Source organism: Danio rerio, chromosome 22 (assembly GCF_052040795.2).
Source record: "Danio rerio strain M-AB ecotype USA chromosome 22, GRCz13ab, whole genome shotgun sequence".
Classification (NCBI taxonomy): Eukaryota; Metazoa; Chordata; class Actinopteri; order Cypriniformes; family Danionidae; genus Danio; species Danio rerio.
In genome coordinates this window covers 12,651,393-12,671,572 of record NC_141042.1, presented here as the reverse complement: position 1 = coordinate 12,671,572, position 20,180 = coordinate 12,651,393, and the positions used below count along the sequence as shown (strand labels likewise).

General features: G+C 36.6%; 1 protein-coding gene across 2 annotated transcripts in view; it reads left to right on the top strand.

Annotated features, from left to right (window-relative positions):
- The window catches only part of tmem163b (transmembrane protein 163b), a 60,790-nt gene that overhangs the window by 18,991 nt on the left and 21,619 nt on the right, over positions 1 to 20,180 (top strand). For both annotated transcript variants that reach the window (XM_087302238.1, NM_001423848.1), the window contains 3 exon segments: positions 2,714 to 2,757; positions 2,839 to 2,930; positions 10,523 to 10,619. In XM_087302238.1, the coding sequence (XP_087158364.1) occupies positions 2,714 to 2,757; positions 2,839 to 2,930; positions 10,523 to 10,619 (233 nt within the window).

The window sequence follows — 20,180 nt, the reverse complement described above, 5'->3', positions numbered from 1 at the left end:
TTTGGCTGACCCTGTGGAGGTAGATGAGATATCTGGGATGGCTCATCCAGTCTCAGGACAGAGGATTCAGGTGCATTAGAGGTCAATATGAGGTCGATAACTGGACACGAGCCACACTGATGTGCTGACATCACAGTGTGAAAAGATGAAATCTGATCCCGGCCACTTTAGATGCAGCAGATCATTCAAACGCATGGCTTTACTGCAGGGCAAGGCATATATGCGGGATAATGTTTGGATATACGTCCGAGACGAACACTCTATAGATCAATATTAACATAATACACTTGTCTGAATACTGGAGTGGAGAGTGACGGCGAAAAGCAAAGAGGAATCCAAATGTGTATGCAATCGTAGCATTTCAATTGCTGGTACAACTTTAGATGGTAAAGAAATTGTGTTTGTTTGACTAATTAACCTGTTCATATATGTGTAGATTTATATTTATATTTGAATAATAAATGAGGCAGATCCCAAACTGAAAAGCAGGGGGGGAGAGAAGATCAGGGGCCACTTTTGTTTATTTTTGTAGGACACTTTTTATATTAACGAATATCTCTGAAATTTATTGGAAGACTCTGTTTCTGCCGTACCTAACTTGTTTTTTATTTTTTCATTATCGAGTTCATTAACCCCCAGTAACTCAGTGGTTATGTGACTCACCTCTCACTCCAGAGACCCGGGTTCTATCCCTGACTGTGACAGACGAATGAGTAGAATAAGTAGCAGTGCCATATAGTTGTATATATATATATATATATATATATATATATATATATATATATATATATATATATATATATATATATATATGAGTAATATCACACAAGTAGCAGTGCAATGTGGCTGTATATCGGTACTGGTGGGAGGTGTGCATTGTCACAAGGCCGCAGGCCAAGTGCCTTAATGTATCACTAGTGACGATATACAGCCACATAGTTTTGAAACTCGTATGATATTGCAATTTTACAACAGTTTGACAACATAATCTTGAAAACACACACACACACACACACACACACACACACACACACACACACACACACACACACACACACACACACACACACACACACACACACACACACACTAAGGCTGTGCGATTTGGGAAAAATATCTAATTGCGATTTTTTTTGACAGATATTGCAATTTTGATTTGATTTGCGATTTTAATTTTGTAGTCAAGCGTTAGCTCAATATCTGTATTGTAGCTTCTTACTGCTAGTGTTAATTAAAAAAGGTACTTAAAAGATATTACCTTATTAGCAAACATCTCTGAAATTGAACTTTGCTGTTGCTTATTGGAAGACTGTTTTTGCCTTTTATAACTTTTTTTTTGTTATCAATAAATATCCACAAAGAAGCAAGTTGCCTTTCATTGATCAGGTTCATCAACTCTCAGTAGCTCAGTGGTTACATGAATCACCTCTCACGCCAGAGACCCGGGTTCTTACAGTGACAGACGAAGAAAAACAAGACAAAGACAATGAAGAAGACCAACCAGATGACCAAGCAGATGACCATGTAGACGAAGACTGAGAAAACGACGAAGACTGAGAAGACTAATACCAAGATGACATCCAAGACAAAGAAGCTGACAATGACCATAAGGACAAAGACAAAGAAGATGAAGACTAAGACCAAGATGTCGTGAAAGAACAAGACAAAGCAGATGATGACCAAGAAGATGAAGAAAACGACCAAGACCAAAAAGATGACGACAAGCATAAGGACAAAGATGACGAAGAAGACTAAGACATAGCAACCGATGACCAAGAGCAAGAAGATGATGATGACCATAAGGACGAAGATAAAAAAGATGACGACGATGACGAAGACAAAGATGAAGACCAAGATCATGACCAAGATGAAGATAAAAATAAAGTAGATGATGACAAAGAAGATGAAGACTAAGACCAAAAGACCAAGAAGATGAAGACCAAGGCAAAAATGATGACAAGAAAAAGAAGACTTAGATGATGAAGAAGAAGAACAACAGCAACAAGTCTCAACTGGCAGTACTTTTAGTTGACTTTTTAGCAAGCTGGTCCTTGTATAGCTGTGGTGATTTTTTTAGGCGCTGGTTGTTGTATTTCCTCGTGTTGTGGCAACAATTCTGCGACAGCTCTTACAAATGACCTGATTTTGTTTGGGGGATGTGACTTTGAAACCAAGATATTACCGATGTGCTGTTTTCTTTGATATTAATTAGTCCATTAATGCTTCTGAAGTGGCAGACGCCATTATTCCACTCATTCACACGTTCATGTTTGTTTGTTTTTTTTTTATTGTGGGCATTCCCTATAGTTCAGTTGCAAAATTCTGATTGGGCAGAACAAAAGTGTGCTTCATCAATTGCTAGTAAGACAGAGGTCATGCATTTCCTCTGGGTGGGGGAAGTTAAATAATGTATATTTCATATCATCGCAACATTTAAAATCACAATTGCAATTCGATTTTGATTAATCGCACAGCCCTAACACACACACACATTCACACACACACATATATATATATTGTAAACACTAACATTTAAAGTTAGTCAAACACTAAAAATTATATTCAAATGTAAAATGTTAAATATATAGAATAAACAATTCTCACTTGACTGCTCATGATTGATGAAATGCTCAAAAAATGTATATAATAAATAAATATTAATTATGCTTAATGTTATTAATAAATGTCAATTTTTTCTCATTTTATTTTGCAGCTGTTTCTATAATGCGGCATAGTGCGTCAGCATTTGGGTTTGCAGTAAGTATGCAATCACATACTTAAACTTAATTATATAATGAGTCATCATTTGTTGTAATGCTTTGTTTTCTTTGTTCACAGTTTGACGCCACACTGGATGTCCTGTCCTCCATTATTGTGCTTTGGCGATACAGTAATGCTGCAGCCGTTCATTCAGCACACAGAGAATACATGTGAGTATACATGATGAAAGAAAAAAAGACATGAGCGGCCCAGGGTTTGAGCTCTGTGGGGATTCTGGGTAGACTCAGCAGCCAATTAGATGCCGTTTCTGGGCAACAAGCAGAGCAGAAGGTCAGCCTGATCTTTCACGATAATGATGTGATTTTGACATGTTCCTCAGCTGAAGGAGAACATTAATCACCGTTCAGTGGTCAAACGATTTATGAGCGACACACAACTAATTACCCAAACCCTAGTCATTAAAGCATGATGGGCTGTTCCTTTAAATACAAATTAGCATGAGTTAACCTTTTACTAAAATCCACAAAGGTGTTTTGGGTGGTTGCTAGGTGGATCTTAGTGGTTGCTAGGGTGTTGCTAGTTGTTTAGTTGTGTTTTCAGTGGTTGCACAGGTGTTTCTGGGTATTGCTAGGTGGATTGTAGAGTTGTGATGTTTCTAGGTTGATATAAGTGTATTCTCAGTGGTTGCTAGGGTGTTGCTATGTGGATATTAGCTAGGTGTGTTTTCAGTGATTGCACAGGTGTTTCTGGGTGGATCTTAGTGTGTTCTGATTGGTTGCTAAGTTGTTGGTAGGTGGATCTAAGTATTTGGATGTTTCTAGGTGGATCTTAGTGTATTCTCAGTGGTTGCTAGGGTGTTGCTAGGTGGATATTCGCTAGGTGTGTTTTCAGTGGTTGTACAGGTTTTTTTGGGTGGATCTTAGTGTGTTCTGATTGGTTGCTAGAGTGTTGCTAAGTGGATCTATTGGGATGTTTCTAGGTGGATCTTAATATATTCTCAGTGGTTACTATGGTGTTGCTAGGTGGATATTAGTATTATGATGTTTCTAGGTGGATCTTAGTGTATTCTCAGTGGCTGCTAGGGTGTTGCTAGGTGTGTTTCAGTGGTTGCCCATGTTTCTGGGTGGATCTTAGTATGTTCTGATTGGTTGCTAGGTGGATATTAGCTACGTGTGTTTTCAGTGGTTGAACAGGTGTTTCTGGGTGGACCTTAGTGTGTTTTGATTGGTTTCTAGGGTGTTGCTAGGTGAATCTTACTATAAGGATATTTCTAGGTGGATCTTAGTGTTTTCTCAGTGGTTGCTAGGGTGTTGCTAGGTGTGTTTTTAGTGGTTGCACATGCGTTTCTGGGTGGATCTTCGTGTGTTCTGATTGGTTTCTAGGGTGTTGCTAGGTCGGCCTAAGTGTGGTCGGTAGTGGGTTGTTATAGGGTTGTTAAAATCTACCAGATGTTGCTACCAGATGATTGCAAGGATGTTCTGCGAGGTTTCTAGGTCGTTGCTACACAGATCTTAATTTGTTCTGAGTGGTCTCTGAGCCATTAATATATGTATATCTGGATATGTGTTTTGACAAGTTGTTCTGCATAGTTTCTAGGGTGTTGCTAGGTGGTCTTACTCTATTCAGAGTCACCCCTATGAGGCTACTGAAGTGTTTCCACTAGACGATTGCTTGAATGTTCTAAATGGTTGCTAGGATGTTGCTAGGTGGATCTTTGTGTATTTTGAGTAGTTGCTGATGCATTGCTAGGTGGATTTTAGTTATTCTAAGCGACTGTTAACTTTGTATGGCATTGCTATGTAAATTTTTCTGTGTATTGAATTATTTTAAAGCATTGCTGGGTTTATTTTAGTGTGTTTTGCATGATTTCTAGGGTGTTGCTAGGTGTATCTTGTGCATTACGCATGGTTGCTGTTATGAGATCACTAAAGTGTTCGGTATCGCTACCAGGTGTTTGCTAGTATGTTCAAATGGGTTGGTAGAGCATTGCAAGGCAGATTTAGTTGTTTTCTTACTGGTTAGTAACATGCCAGAGGTGTATTTTAGTTCATTATGCATGGTTTACAGGGCGTTACAAGGTGGATCTTGATGTGTTCTTGATGGTTACTAGTGAGTTGCTATGAAGATACTATGAAGAATGACCTTGCTAGAGTGCTTGCTAGGTGGACCTCTGTGACTTCTGAGTGGTTGCTAGGACATTCGGTGGATTCTAATGTGTTTTTATTGCTTGTCTGAATGGTTGCTACAGTGTTTTCAGGGCCTTCTAGTCATAGATATACACTAGATATCACATACTAGATATCGCATACGGACCCTGAGTATGCGTCAATACCGCCGCCACATTTGTACAGTGCTCCCAGGACATGTCATTCCACTGCACTAGTAAAGACTAAAGCCAATGAGAAGATGCTGAACTTTTGTGCTGTGTACAGGTATAGTAACAAGCAAACAAAGAAAACAAAGCACATAACATTTCTCAGGTAAGGTCCTCCACTGCACCCTAATCCCACATTCGTTTCAAAGGAGCGCTACCCTGTACTAAAATGGAGGCTGTATTGACGCATTCCTTCCAATAGACAACATAACGTAGGTGACATCTGATGTAAATGTCTATGCATTCTAGTGAGCTTCTATGAAGTTAAAGTGTTGCTATTACTGTAGGTAGTTGCTAAATTTTTCAGGGTTGACCTTTGTGTGTCCTGAAATGTTGCTTAGAAGTTGTTCTACGGTTTATAAGGTGTTCTCAGTGGTTGCTAAAGCATCACTTGGTGGTTACTAATGGTAACCCGTGAATGCTAGTATTGGCTTGGTAGCTACTAAGGTATGATTCTGATTGGTTACTAGGACATTTGTGTTCCTCTGCGGTGGGAGACCATTAATGGGCATGTTGTGGTCATGTAATATAAGCACAACACAGTTTATTAGGTATGTAAATGATATGTTGTTGATAGGAATGCACTGATAGGGAATTTTTAGCCGATACAGATAACCGATAACTTGAAATATTAGTAGCCGATAAACAGCCGATATAGTTGCGATATAGTAGCCAATAAATGTAATTTTTTTTTTTTTACAAATTTTCAGTCACTGAACATTAACCAAAATCAAAATATATATTTTAAGGGAAATGAAGGACTCTTACGTTATTTACATTATAGTTATATATTTAAATAGTAGTTTACATTATTTTGTAAATTGGTTTCCACTTTAATGGAAATATATATTACAAACTAGATTAATGTTTTTTGCTATAGATTTTAGACTTGAAGCACTGCCATCTTGGAATATCGCTGTCTCTTACAGCAAGTGGTTGGTTCCGTTCCCTCAGCTGAACAGACACAGTGGAAGTTAAGGACTGTAAAGCCTAATTTTACCCAATGCATGAAGTCGTGGGCGTGAAACTGGTGCAAATACAAGCATCAGATGTACAGTTGAAACCAGAAGTTTACATACACTTTAAAAAAAAGGAAAATAACCATTTAAAAAAAATGTCTGATGGTAAATCATACTAAACGTTTACTAATTTACGTCTGTTAGGATTACCTAAATGATTTACATTTGCTAAATGCCAGAATAATGAGAATGTCTTTTTTTGAGAATTTTTTATTCATTTCTTGAAAGTCAAAGGTTTACATACCTTTCCTTGTTTTTTTTTTTTTTAGCCTTGCTTTTAAACTGTATAACTTTGTTCAAATGTTTTGGATATTCTTCCACAAGCTTCTCACAATAGTTTGAAGCAATTTTGGCCCATTCCTCCTGATATAATTGGTGTAACTGAGTCAGATTTGTTGGCTGTCTTGCTCGCACAAGCTTTTTCAACACTGACCACAAATTTTCTATAGGATTGAGGTCAGGGGTTTGTGATGGCCACTCCTAAACATTCACTCTTGTTGTCCCCGAAGCACATTTTAACTAATTTGGCAGTATGCTTAGGGTCATGGTCTGTTTGGAAGACTCATTTTTGGCCAAGCTTTATTTTCTGGCTGATGTCTTGAGATGTTGCTTCAGTATTTCCACATAATGTTCTTTCTTCATGATGCCATCTATGCAGTGAAGTCGACCAGTCCCTCCTGCAGCAAAACAACCCTACAACATGATGCGGTCGCCCCCATGTTCCTAGGCTTCTAAGCTTTTCCCTTTGTCCTCCAAATGTAACACTGGTCATTATGTTCAAACAGTTCAATCTTAGTTCCATCAGACCACAGAACATGTCTCCAAAAATTATTATTTTTCGCAGTGTAATTTGGCAAATTCTGGCTTTTTTTATGTTGATTCTGGCTTGTTGATTTTTCATGTTGTCACACAAGGAAGCAGTGTGTTTGAGGTCTTCCTTAAATACTATTCTATAGCTGTGCCTCCAATTAACTCAAATGTTGTTGAGGTGGTTGCGTGATGGCGTGAAGCGAAAACCGGGGAGGGTGGGGGTGATGATTATGATCATGTGAAGTGAAGACCAGGGTGGGGGTTGGCGTGATGCTTATGACTGCATGAAATGAAGATGAGGTGGGTTGTTGCATACGATTGCGCGAAGTGAAGACCCAGGGAGCTGAGGGTGGGTGTTGAGGTTGGGTTGTGGATGCTTAGGCTCATGCAAATTGAAGATCTGCCGGGAGGGAGGAGGAGGCCTGGCCGTAAATGGCCGTTTTAGACCCCTGCGCTACACTCAAATTTCTAATCTGTCAAATTCTACTAATCATTTCCCTTTACTTGTTTGACCTGCTTCTGTTGGACGCAAAGATAATCAGCAACCATTGACTTCCATAGTTTTGGTTTTGCCTACAATGGAGGTTAATGTCAATGGTTTTTAGCTTTCATCAAAATTTCTATTTTTGTGTTCAACAGAAGAGACTCATAAAGGTCTGGAAGCACTTGAGGGTAAATAAATATTGAGTAAATTTTAAATTTTGTGTGAACGATCCCTTCAAAACAGGTAAACCTTTCTCAAACCATCAGTTTTAATGGATGGAGGGCAGGCAGGCAGACAGACTCCCCTGAGTAGTGGCACTGCTCTGGGTTTCATGTCTAAAGAGGGTCCTTAGACAGTCTCTCTCTGTGTTCGGCCTCCCTTATCGGCTAACAGGCAAGAATAGAGATGGCAGAAGGGCAGGAAGGCTTTGTGAACAGAAAGAAGAGGAGGAAGAGGAGCCGGAGACAGGACAAAGGCAGACGTGTGCAAACACCGCTCGACTAGACAGACCTGAATCAAGCGTACAGTACAGACACACACTCCTGTAATGAATCCATCTGTAACGCGCAGGCTGGTGGTCTCTGGGGGAATCTGAAGAGATGTGGATCGCCGTGGAGACAGATTACATCATAACACTAGCTGCATTAGAGAGATACATATCGATTGGACTAGTTGAGTCATAAACACTGAAAAAAATTTTATTGGAAAGTTTAAAAAGCTAGATGTGGCTAATAATATGTCTAGCTAGATCTTAGGGAAAGGTTGCAAGGTAGATACTACAAAATTTGGAGGGCACTGTTAGGGAGTTGCTATGGGAAACTAAAGAATTCTGTGTTGCTACGGCTTGACTGTTGAACCGGAAGTTACTGAGACTTTTATTTCATCATGTTGATGTACTTCCAACTGAAATAGAATATTGAGTAGGGGTGGGGCTTTCTTTTTGCACATCATTCCCTCCAAGCAAACTAAAGGTAAGAGAGGCGTAGCTAAGAACATTGTTGCTGAAGCAGTCAAACTGAGGGTGCTTTCACACTAGCACTTTTGGTCCGCACCCATTTTCGTTTGACGTCAGAGTTGGGTACGTTTAGCTAGTGTGAACGATGTCTTCTGAACCCGTGAACCGTACGCGAGTCCGCCTAAAAGAGTTGGTCTGGGGACAATTCGTGTGAACTCTGGTCTTGTTCACTTCTGGTATAAATGCAATCATACCAAATAACGGAAGTATACCGCCAACTGCACAACAAATTGTTTTCATAATGTTCATTCGTGTGTGTGAGTGTGTGTGTGTCACATACAGTACTGTACTTTAGTGACAAGCGGGACTGAATCAGGGCAAACAGTGATAATGTCTGCTTGTCTCCTCTAAAAATATTGACTTATGTTCTAAATGTTTATAATATTTTTGCAGGCGATAGACACAAGTCGCTTTCTGTATGTAAAACCAAAATATTCAGTAAAAGCAGAACGAATGTGATAAGCGTACATCTTTCCATTTTGGTCTATGCTTTTGTGGCTGGCACCTAGCAACAGCTGTACACACAACAGCAGCTCGATAACGCAAGCGTACCGGGGTTCAGAAGGAAAAAAAACAAAACAGTGTGAACACAAACTAACCGAGAACAAAGAGCTTAGAATGACCAAGAGGCGACACTCAATAGAACGTTCAATTGCAACAGCAGCGCCCAGCAACAGCCCTGGATTCCGCCATTTTGGAGTGAAAGTGATCGGCCGTCCATTGGATCTCATTACTTTTGCGATGGCAAGCAGCTGCTTTGTTTTTTATTTATCTATTTAAAAAGCGTATTAAAGCTGAGATACAATCTGAAAGACGACAATACAACATTTATTATCACAATCATCAGCACTTTTAATAGTTTATTTTACAGACTTATAATATGCTGTTGTTCTAATGGAGTTTTCATATCAAAATAGCCGCCGCGCCCTCTAGTGGCTGTTTCCCAAATTACACTAGAGTGTCGCCTCTTGGTCATTCTAAGCTCTTTGCCGAGAAGGTGGTAGGAGAGGATAATCGAACTTGGGTTCGGTCCAGGCAAAGGAACCAAGTGTGAAAGCACCCTGACTCAATAGAGAAGGACCAACACTCCAAACTCACAAGCAAGTGGTCAGACCATTTTTGTTTTTTCAGTTCATTAACTTGGATTCATTTTTCATCTAAAAATATCAATGAGCACTAGCAAAATAAACAGTGAAAATTTAGATTTCACACAGACTTCGAAGGGCACCTATTTTGCTAAAGTGCTTTCAATTAATGCTAAGCTGAAATATTTCTAGGTAATTATTAGAATGTTTGAAGCATTTTAGCTAAAGATACTAGGTTGTTGCTATGCACCTACTAAGGTGCTAAATGGCTAGTTCTTGCAATGCTACTGTGCTCTATATGTTGATAGATGAGTGCTTACTGTTCACAAGTCAAAACTTGATTTGGCTTGAACTAAATATACTTATTCTTTTAAAAAAGTCCTAAATTAGCTTGCAGGTTGTCAATCAGTAACTGAAAGAAAAGAACTTTCTAAAAAATAAAAGCAACTTTCACACTGATGTGCAGAGTGAGTTTTTTTATGCATTTGCATCAGTAGAGTTCCTCCTTGGCCTGATTTATAAAGATGAACTAGATTAAATTAATCTGCATGTCTTAATTTCATCTTAATTTGATCTCCAGAGACTGTATCTAGCTGTGTGTGTGTGTGAAAGTGTTTGTTTGGTTTAATCACTAACCAAAACACAGACTTAACGGACTGAGCTAGCAAAGCCGCTACGATTACGATCTGCGTGTGAGAAACGGAGCAGAACGGCAGTAAAAAAATTCGCCAGATTTAACCTGACTACCCCTGCGGCTGAGTAAACAGTAGAACAGATGCTCTCGCCTATTAACCAGCCCTAATTAGACAACTACAGCTCTCGCCGCCTTCATTTATAAACCCAGAGCTTGACAGGCCTAATGGAAATGAGCTACTAAAGCGAGCAGAAGCTTCAGAGACGCGTTTTATTAACTGACTCAGACACAGGAGGGGAATTAGACCATGAATTTAATAAAGCTTCAGTTGAATTGATGTTGTGAGTTATGCTGTGTACCTGTGCGTGTGTGTTTTCCAGAGCATGTGTTATCCTTGGGGTCGTCTTCATCCTGTCGGCCATAACAATCTTGGTGAAAGCCATCCATGATCTTGCCACAAAACTGGAACCAGAAGTGGTAAGAAAACAACAAACACATTGTTTTGCATTATATTTGGTTAGTTGATTCACTTGTCATTGATTCATTTAGCCATTGATTCATTCATTGGAATCAGCTGATGCATTGTTCCATTGATTGATTTGTTTGTTAGCTCAATCAGCCATTAGGTGCGTTCGACATGAAGCTCAGCTGCAGCCGGTGATCAACGAGATTAGCCGAGCGCAGGCGGGGCGGAGTTGAAAACGGAGCCGTCAAGACGGACAGCTGGACACTTCGGGACTCAAAGTTGCTGCAGTCATGATGACCGATCACATGGCGTCATCATATTTTTTTGTTATTTTTATTTATAACAACAAAACATTTACAAATAAAACAGAATACAGGCTCTTCAAACTATAGTTCCTTTTTAAACAATAAGAGAGAATTATGAATAAAATATATAACAAATGCATGAGAGAAATAAGAGGAAATGAGAGGTTAATATAAACATAAAAACGAACAGGTCTATTAAATACAAAGCAATAAGCATAAATTCTAGGAGTTAAACATCAATCTTTAGGCTAATACTTCTTGTTTGAATCTGCTAAAAAAGGGTTTACATATATGTACATTTATAGATATAAAAATTTCCCATGTAAAAAGCAAAACAAGGTGTTTTGATTAGGTCTTAATAAATGACATTATTTTGGATAATGAATGCATTTTCAAAAAAGCATTTTAACCCAAAAAGATTGTGTTGACAAGAACAAAAGGTAAAATAAGTGAGCTATGTAGAAGTTTCCCAGAAAGAGCAGGTAGCCTTTAAACTGCTAGACAGAAAATAAAATATATATTTATATTATAATAATAAAGCCATTTTATAATTATTTAATAAAATAGTTCTTTACTTTAATTTGTTAAGAGAGCTTTAGGGGGGCAGGATCAATGATGATGATTTTCTTATTTCAAGTCTGTAAGACTTATTTGAGTTCATATTTAGGTTATTCACTAAAATATACACTAAAATATATCATTTAAATCGTTCATGGAGATGAATGCAGTAAATAGTCTGTATAAAAAAGTTAAAAAATAAACCTGTGCAAACAAGCTAACCTTTATAACCAGATTATTTAACAAAAGATGATACTGCAGTAAAATATTTGTAGTCTTTTAATAAGCAAGATGTGTACAGGATAGAGAGGGTGTGAAAAGTGAATTGTTTGTTTTGAAACTTTTGAATCGGAATTTGTCCAATTATAAACCCGAAATACACGTGTTTGTTGTCATGTGGTGAACTTGGCCAATCGTGTAATATCGGTGTCGTCATCAAAGCTCCTGCAGTCGCTCTTCAGAAGCTGCATGGTCTGAGTTTGCCGTCTGATCTCGGAGCGCTGTCGCGGTACTTTGATGCCACATGTGACAGTCACGTGGCGTCGGCGCAGCATCAATCCGGACAAGATTTCTAACCAGAATGCACCGCTTTAAGACAGATTTCGATCGATCTGCGCAGCGCTGCATGAAGTCGAACGCACCTAACGATTTATGTAGTGGGTCAGCTGATGGATTGTTCCATTGGTTGATTTGTTTGTTTGTTGTTTCATTCAGCCATTGTTTCGTTCATTGCATCAGCGGACGGATTGTTTTATTGGCTGGTTGGTTGGTTTGTTTGTTCATTTAGCCATTGTTTCGTTCATTGCATCAGCGGATGGATTGCTCCATTGGCTGGTTGGTTTGTGTTTGCTCATTCAGCCATTGATTTGTTCAGGGAATCAGCTGATGAATTTTTCCATTAGTTTATTTGTTTGTTTGTTAATTCAGTTGTTGATTCATTCATTAAATCAGCTGATGGATTGTTCAATTGGTTAATTTGTTTGTTTGTTCATTCAGTTATTAATTCGTTCATTGGATCAGCTGATGGATTGTTCCATTGATTGATTTGTTTGTTTGTTTGTTCATTCAGCCATTGATTCATTCATTGCATCAGCAGATGGATTGTTCCATTGGCTAGTTGGTTGGTTTGTTTGTTCATTCAACCATTGATTCATTCATTGGCTCAGCTGATGGATTGTTTCCGTTGGTTGATTTGTTTGTTTGTTTGTGTGTTTGTTCATTCAACTACTCATTCATTCATTGGCCCAGCTGATGGATTGTTGTGTTGGTTGATTTCTATGTTTGCTGATGGGTTAATCCATTGGTTGATTCATTGGTTTGTTTGTTAATTTAGCCATTGATTTGTTTAGGAAATCAGCAGATGGATTGTTCCATTGGTTGATTTGTTTGTTTGTTTGTTTGTTTGTTTGTTTGTTTGTTCGTTCATTCAACCATTGATTTGTTTAGGGAATCAGCGGATGGATTGTTCCATTGGTTGATTTGTTTGTTTGTTTGTTTGTTTGTTTGTTTGTTTGTTTGTTTGTTTGTTTGTTTATTCAACCATTGATTAATTCATTGGCTCAGCTGATGGATTGTTCCGTTGGTTGATATTTTTGCTCATTCAGCCAATCAGCCATTCAGATTCGTTCAGTGGATCAGCTGTTAGATTGCTCCATTGGTTTTTGCTTGTTCATTCAGTGATTGATTCATCCATTGAAATAGCTAATAGATTACTCCAGTGGTTGACTGAGCTATTTTTTTAGTTGTTCGTTCATTCACCAGTTCATTCATTTATTGGATTGGTTGAGTGTTTGATGATATTTTGTTTATTGATTACTCACTGACTTACAGGTAGACTTTATTGTTCCAGACAATGACTAATTCATCCATTGGATTGGTTGTTTTCTTCCCCTAATAAATGGATTCATTTGGTGTACTATTTATTTTATTTATTTATTTCCTAAGTTTCAGTGTGTGATTCATTGTTTTTTATATTCATTTATTCACTCACTGATTGATTGATTGATTGATTGATTAATTGATTGATAAATTGATCCAACAGTTTGTCTGTTTACTGATTTTTTGATTCAGTGAATTGATTCATTTACCCATTTGCTCATTCACTAGTTTATTTATTCATTTGATTGATTGATTGATTGATTGATTGATTGATGGATTGTTTGATTTGTTTATTTACTGACATATCATTCTAGTGGATGATTCATTCATCAATTTGCTCATTCACTCACTGATTCATTCATACATTATACTGCAATGTAATGTGCATTTATATAGCGCATTCATTTGTATGGCCATACACCCAAAGTAATTCACAATAATAAGGGGAGGTGGGTGGCGACTGCAGCAACAGGACAATGGCGCCAGTGCGCTCACCACACACCAGCTATTGGTTGAGTGGACAAACAGTGATAGTGTTACACCCCTACTCTTGCCATGGGATTTTTAATGACCACAAAGAGTTAGGACCTCGGTTTAACGTCTCACCCAAAAAATGGCGCTCACTGAAAGTATAGTGTCCCCAGGTTGAGTGCCCCCTACCCGCATCACTAACACCACTTCCACCAGCAACCTATTTTTCCCATGTGGTCTCCCATCCAGGTGCTGACCAGGCTCAGCCCTGCATAGCTTCAGTGAGTAACCAGTCTAGGTCTGCAGGTTGTGGCATTGGATATGGCATTGGATTGGTTGATTAATAGTTTAGGTGGTTGAATCTTTCATTTGTTCATAGACTCACTTATTGTTCCATATGAACATTTAATGAATGGATTCATTTGGTGTACTATTTATTTTATTTATTTATTTCCTAAGTTTCAGTGTGTGATTCATTGTTTTTTATATTCATTTATTCACTCACTGATTGATTGATTGATTGATTGATTAATTGATTGATAAATTGATCCAACAGTTTGTCTGTTTACTGATTTTTTGATTCAATGAATTGATTCATTTACCCATTTGCTCATTCACTAGTTTATTTATTCATTTGATTGATTGATTGATTGATTGATTGATTGATTGATTGATTGATTGATTGATTGATGGATTGTTTGATTTGTTTATTTACTGACATATCATTCTAGTGGATGATTCATTCATCAATTTGCTCATTCACTCACTGATTCATTCATACATTATACTGCAATGTAATGTGCATTTATATAGCGCATTCATTTGTATGGCCATACACCCAAAGTAATTCACAATAATAAGGGGAGGTGGGTGGCGACTGCAGCAACAGGACAATGGCGCCAGTGCGCTCACCACACACCAGCTATTGGTTGAGTGGACAAACAGTGATAGTGTTACACCCCTACTCTTGCCATGGGATTTTTAATGACCACAAAGAGTTAGGACCTCGGTTTAACGTCTCACCCAAAAAATGGCGCTCACTGAAAGTATAGTGTCCCCAGGTTGAGTGCCCCCCTACCCGCATCACTAACACCACTTCCACCAGCAACCTATTTTTCCCATGTGGTCTCCCATCCAGGTGCTGACCAGGCTCAGCCCTGCATAGCTTCAGTGAGTAACCAGTCTAGGTCTGCAGGTTGTGGCATTGGATATGGCATTGGATTGGTTGATTAATAGTTTAGGTAGTTGAATCTTTCATTTGTTCATAGACTCACTTATTGTTCCATATGAACATTTAATCGTTTCTATATCCCTCAGTGGACTGATTTACTAACTCAATAGTTAATCAGTTCAACTAGATAAGTAATTGTTCCAGTGGTTAATTAATTAATTAATTAATCAGTTTCTTCATTCATTAAATCATTTATTTTATTGTGTTTGTTGTTTGATCATTCTTTCAAATGGTTGATTGCTTGTTGTTCCAGTGGTTGATTCATTGATTACTCCAACAGTTCCATAGTTTAATTTGCTTGTTTACCGACCTGTTCTTTCAGTAGATGATTCATTCGTTTGCTCATTCATTCATTCGATTGGTTGATTAATTGATCTAGTGATTGACTCTTTTATTTGTTCATATGCTGACATATTGCTCTAATGGAAAGTTCATTTATTTGTAGTAGTAGTAGTAGTAAAACTTTATTGTCCTTGACAGGAGATTTGTTTTGGGCATCGCCATATTGCTGCAGACACTCACTAAAACAAGCAATAAAAAACAATAGAAAATACAACAATTACAAAATTTATGGTGCTAATTAAGATATACTCTTATTAAGTAAGCCCACTGACACAGGTACAAAGGATTTCTTATAACGGTTTAACCTACACTTTGGGACTCTATATCTTCTACCAGAGGGAAGCAGTTCGTACTGGGGAAACAAAAAATGAGTTGGATCCTTTACAATCCTATCCACCTGATTCAGGACACAGTTCTCATATAAAACTTGAGGATTAAAATATTCGTTGTGCCCGACAATTTTCCATGCTGTCTTTAAGAGATGCATCAGTTTAGATTTACACTGATCAGATAGGTTGCCAAACCACACTGTAATGCCATACCTGACAATGCTTTCAAGAACTGCTTTATAAAACAGCATCATGAACTTCTTGTTGACTCCAAAAAGACGCAACCTCCGTAAAAAATACAATCTCTGATGTAAACGAGAACAAACCCAATCAATGTGTGTTTTCCATGTGAAAGAACTGTCGATATGAATGCCCAAGTACTTATAGGTATCTGACTGAGTAATAGGATCATCATGTACAACCACTTGACGATGGTCACCTATGCACTATGGGTCAAATACCATCTCTTCTGTTTTCTTAGTATTTATTTTTAGCTTATTTCTATCACACCAATCAATGAACTGACTAATTTCTGACTGATAGATAACCCCAATACCCCAATTTGTTTTTTTTTCGTTGATTCGTTTTCGTTGATTTGTTTACTTAATAAGTAATTGTTCCCTTGATCGATTCATTCATTAATCTGTTCCTTCACTCATTAACAGATTAATTTATTGTGTTGATTAATTGGCTGCTTCAGCATTTCATTCTTTCATGTGTTTCTTTACAGACTTCTTGTTGCAGTTGATGATTCGTTTGTTTGTTTGTTCACTCCCTCACTGACCGAAAACACTAATTGTTCCAGTGGTTGATTCTTTTATTTGTTTGATCGCTGACTGATTGCAGAGGCTGATTAATCTGTTTTGATCTGAGTAATCAGTCCAGAGGACTGGTTGATTGATTGTTCCAATGGTTGATGTTTTTCATTTTTGTTTAGTTCCCCGACTCATTGATTAATTCATTACAATGGTTAATTTATTGCTCCAGGAGTCGATTCATGTTTCATTCAGCAGATTGTTTGTCTGATTGTTCCAGTAGTTGATTCATTTACTGGACTGATTGACTCATTGATTGTTATTGACTCGCAAACTGATTCAGCGATTGATTTTTTTCTGACCAGCTGTTCAGATTTAGTCATTTCCGTGTACATTAGCTCTAAACATTTGTACATTCGCATCTTATTTCCCTGCTGGCTTTGTATTGACTATAAACTCCGTTCGAGAGTCTCTCAGGTAAAGGACGCCACACGCAAACACAACACTCATTTTTACATGCCGCCGGTTGTGTGAGTTTTCCCTCGGCTGGAACTAACGGCGCCTGCTAAACCGCAGAAGTGTAAAGCTGAATGAAGACGACGGAGACGAGGTGTGAAGTCACGGACCAGATTAGAATAGTATGATATCACTGTTGCCAGGCAACATCAAGAGGGGGAATAGTTTTCCCTAAACCAGTTACCCCTCCACTATCTCTCTCTCTTTCTCTCTCTCTCTCTCTCTCTCTCTCAATCTGCCTCTCCATCCATCTTGCTGTGATGAAATGAGACTCCTAAAGCCTCAATCTGGTACTGCATCTGTGCTCTGAAAGTTCCACTGCTATATTCCTCGAAGATAATAACCTTTTTTTTAAATTATGAGCTAACAAATAATGCACAACTTTCAGACTAGTTTTAAAAAGTATTGCTTCATTACAAACATGACAATTAGAACTATTACAAATTTAAATAGGAACAAAAAAATCTACAATTATATGATGAGAAATAAAAAAAGGGTTTTGTGACATGTTAACTAAAAAAGGTTTTATAATGAAATAGAGAGAACTAAATTGTTTCTACAATAATATAAGAACGAAAAAAGAAGATAATAATCTTTTTTTGTAAATTAAGCAATAAACAAATCTTGCACAACTTTTAAACTAGTTTTAAAAACGATTACTTCAATATATAGGCGTTTAAATAATAAAAGGATTTAAAAAGTTCTATTACCATATAATTGGAAGTCAAATGGTTTTGCAAAGGCAAGGAGAACTAAAATGTATTTGCAATTACTGAGAGACTAAAAACGTTTCCAAACAAGGTTCTATATTGACATACCAAAAACTGTTCCTGTTCAATTATGACATTGGGTTGAAAAAGGTTCTTCAATGACACTAAAAACTAATAAAAAAAAGTCTACAATGATATGATGAGAACTAAAAAAAAAGTTTGGTGACAAGAACTAAAAAATCTTTCATGAAATATGTTAACTAAAAAGGTTTCTACACTGAGATAGGGATAACAAAATTGTTTCTGCAATGACAAAAGAACTAAAAAAAATTAAACACTAAACAAACATTGCATAACTTTCAAAATATATGTACAATACATATATGTTCTCAATAGTAATAGAATTTAAAAAGTTCTATTAATATATAATTGGAAGTAAAATGGTTATAAAGGCGAAGAGAACTTGAATGTATTTGCAATTACAAAGAGATTAAAAAAGTTTCTACAGCAAAAATAACTAAAACAGGTTCTATGTTGATTTAAAAAAAAACAAAGAAACAAAAAAATCTATAATAATATAATGAGAACCAAAAAAGGTTTGGTTACATACTATAACTAAAAAAGCTTTCATGAAATTCATGACATCATTTCATGGGGGAAACCGGAGCACCCGGAGGAAACCCATGCGAACGCGGGGAGAACATGCAAACTCTACACAGAAACGCCAACTGACCTAGCTGAGGCTCGAACCAGCGACCTTCTTGCTGCGAGATGACAGCACTACCTACTGCGCTACTGCGTCACCCAGCTTTCATAAAAGATGATAACTAAAAAATTCGTTTTACAATTAGAGAGAATAAATTGTTTCTACGAGGACATAAGAACTAGAATATAGAATATGACTTTTTTTATTATTATTATGAGATAAACAAACATTGCACAACTTATATACTACTGTAGTTAGATTTTTTTTCTCAAATCAATACATAGATTTTCTAAATAATAATAGTATTAAAAAGTTCTATTACAATACAATTGGGGAAAAATGGTTACAAAAAATAAAGAGAACTAAAATGTATTGCAATTACGAAGAGATAAAAAAAATTTCTACAGTGACAAGAACTAAATAAGTTTCAATGTCGACATAACAAGAACAATGTGTTTCTGACAACAACTAAATATGTTTCTATCATGACATTAGACTGAAAACAGTTCTATGATGACAACTAGAACTACTAAAGTTATAATTATAGGAACTAAAAGTTAAAATGATCTGATGAAAACTAAAAAAAAAGGTTTGGTGACAAGAACTAAAAAAAGCTTTCATGACATATGTTAACTAAAAATTCTATAATGAGATAGAGAGAACTAAATTGATTCTACAATGGCATAAGAATTAAAAATGAAGATAATAATTAAACAAACATTGCACAATTTTCATACTAGTTTTTTTTTTGGATTTTCTAAATAATATTATTTTAAAAGTTTTATTAATATAATTGGAAGTAAAATGGGTACAAAGGCAAAGAGAACTTAAATTTATTTGCAGTTACTAAGAAACTAAAAAAACTTTCACAGTGACAAGAACTAAAAAAAGATTCTATGTCGACATAAGAACAATGTGTTTCTGACAACAACTAACATGCTTTTAAATGACATTAGATTGAAACGAGTTCTATAATGACAATTAGAACTAGTGATGTTTTAGTATTAGGAACTACAAAAATCTACAGTGATATGATGAGAACTAAAAAAAGGTTTGGTGGCGTACAAGAACTAAAAAAGCTTTCATGACATAAGTTAACTGATAAGGTTTTTCACTGGGATAGAGAGAACTACATTGTTTCTATAATGACATAAGAACTAAAAAAAATATTCTTTGACATAACAAGAACCAAAATAATTCAGCAAATCAACTCAAAACTCAAGAAATAATTCATAAAGGTTCTACAATGACAGAGAACTACATTTTTTTTTCTATGAATTCAACTAGAACCACAAAAAACAAAAAGGTTTTTACAGTGATTTTAAAAGATCTAAACAATGTTTTTATGACATACAAGAACTAAAACATGTTTAATACTTTTTGAGAACTTTTTTTAATAACAACAATTAAAAGAGCTTTTGTGATGACAGGAACAAAACAGTTTGACAACTACAAATTTACCTACATGACAATAAGTACTGCAAGTGACTCTACTTTGTTTAAGACACAAGGACATAATGACAAGAACCTAAAAGGTTCTATGATGATGAGGCTGAAAGCGATTTTATTTTAACATAGCAAAAATTTAAAAAGTTTCTACAATGATGACAAAACTAAAGAAGTTTGTTGACAACGAAAACTGAAAATGTTTCTATTATGATATTATGAGAACTCTGATGACATTATGAATTTTTGGGAACTTGAAAAGATCTTTGACATGGGATGACAATCTCATGGGACATTTTTTTTTCATGAGACTATAAATATTTTT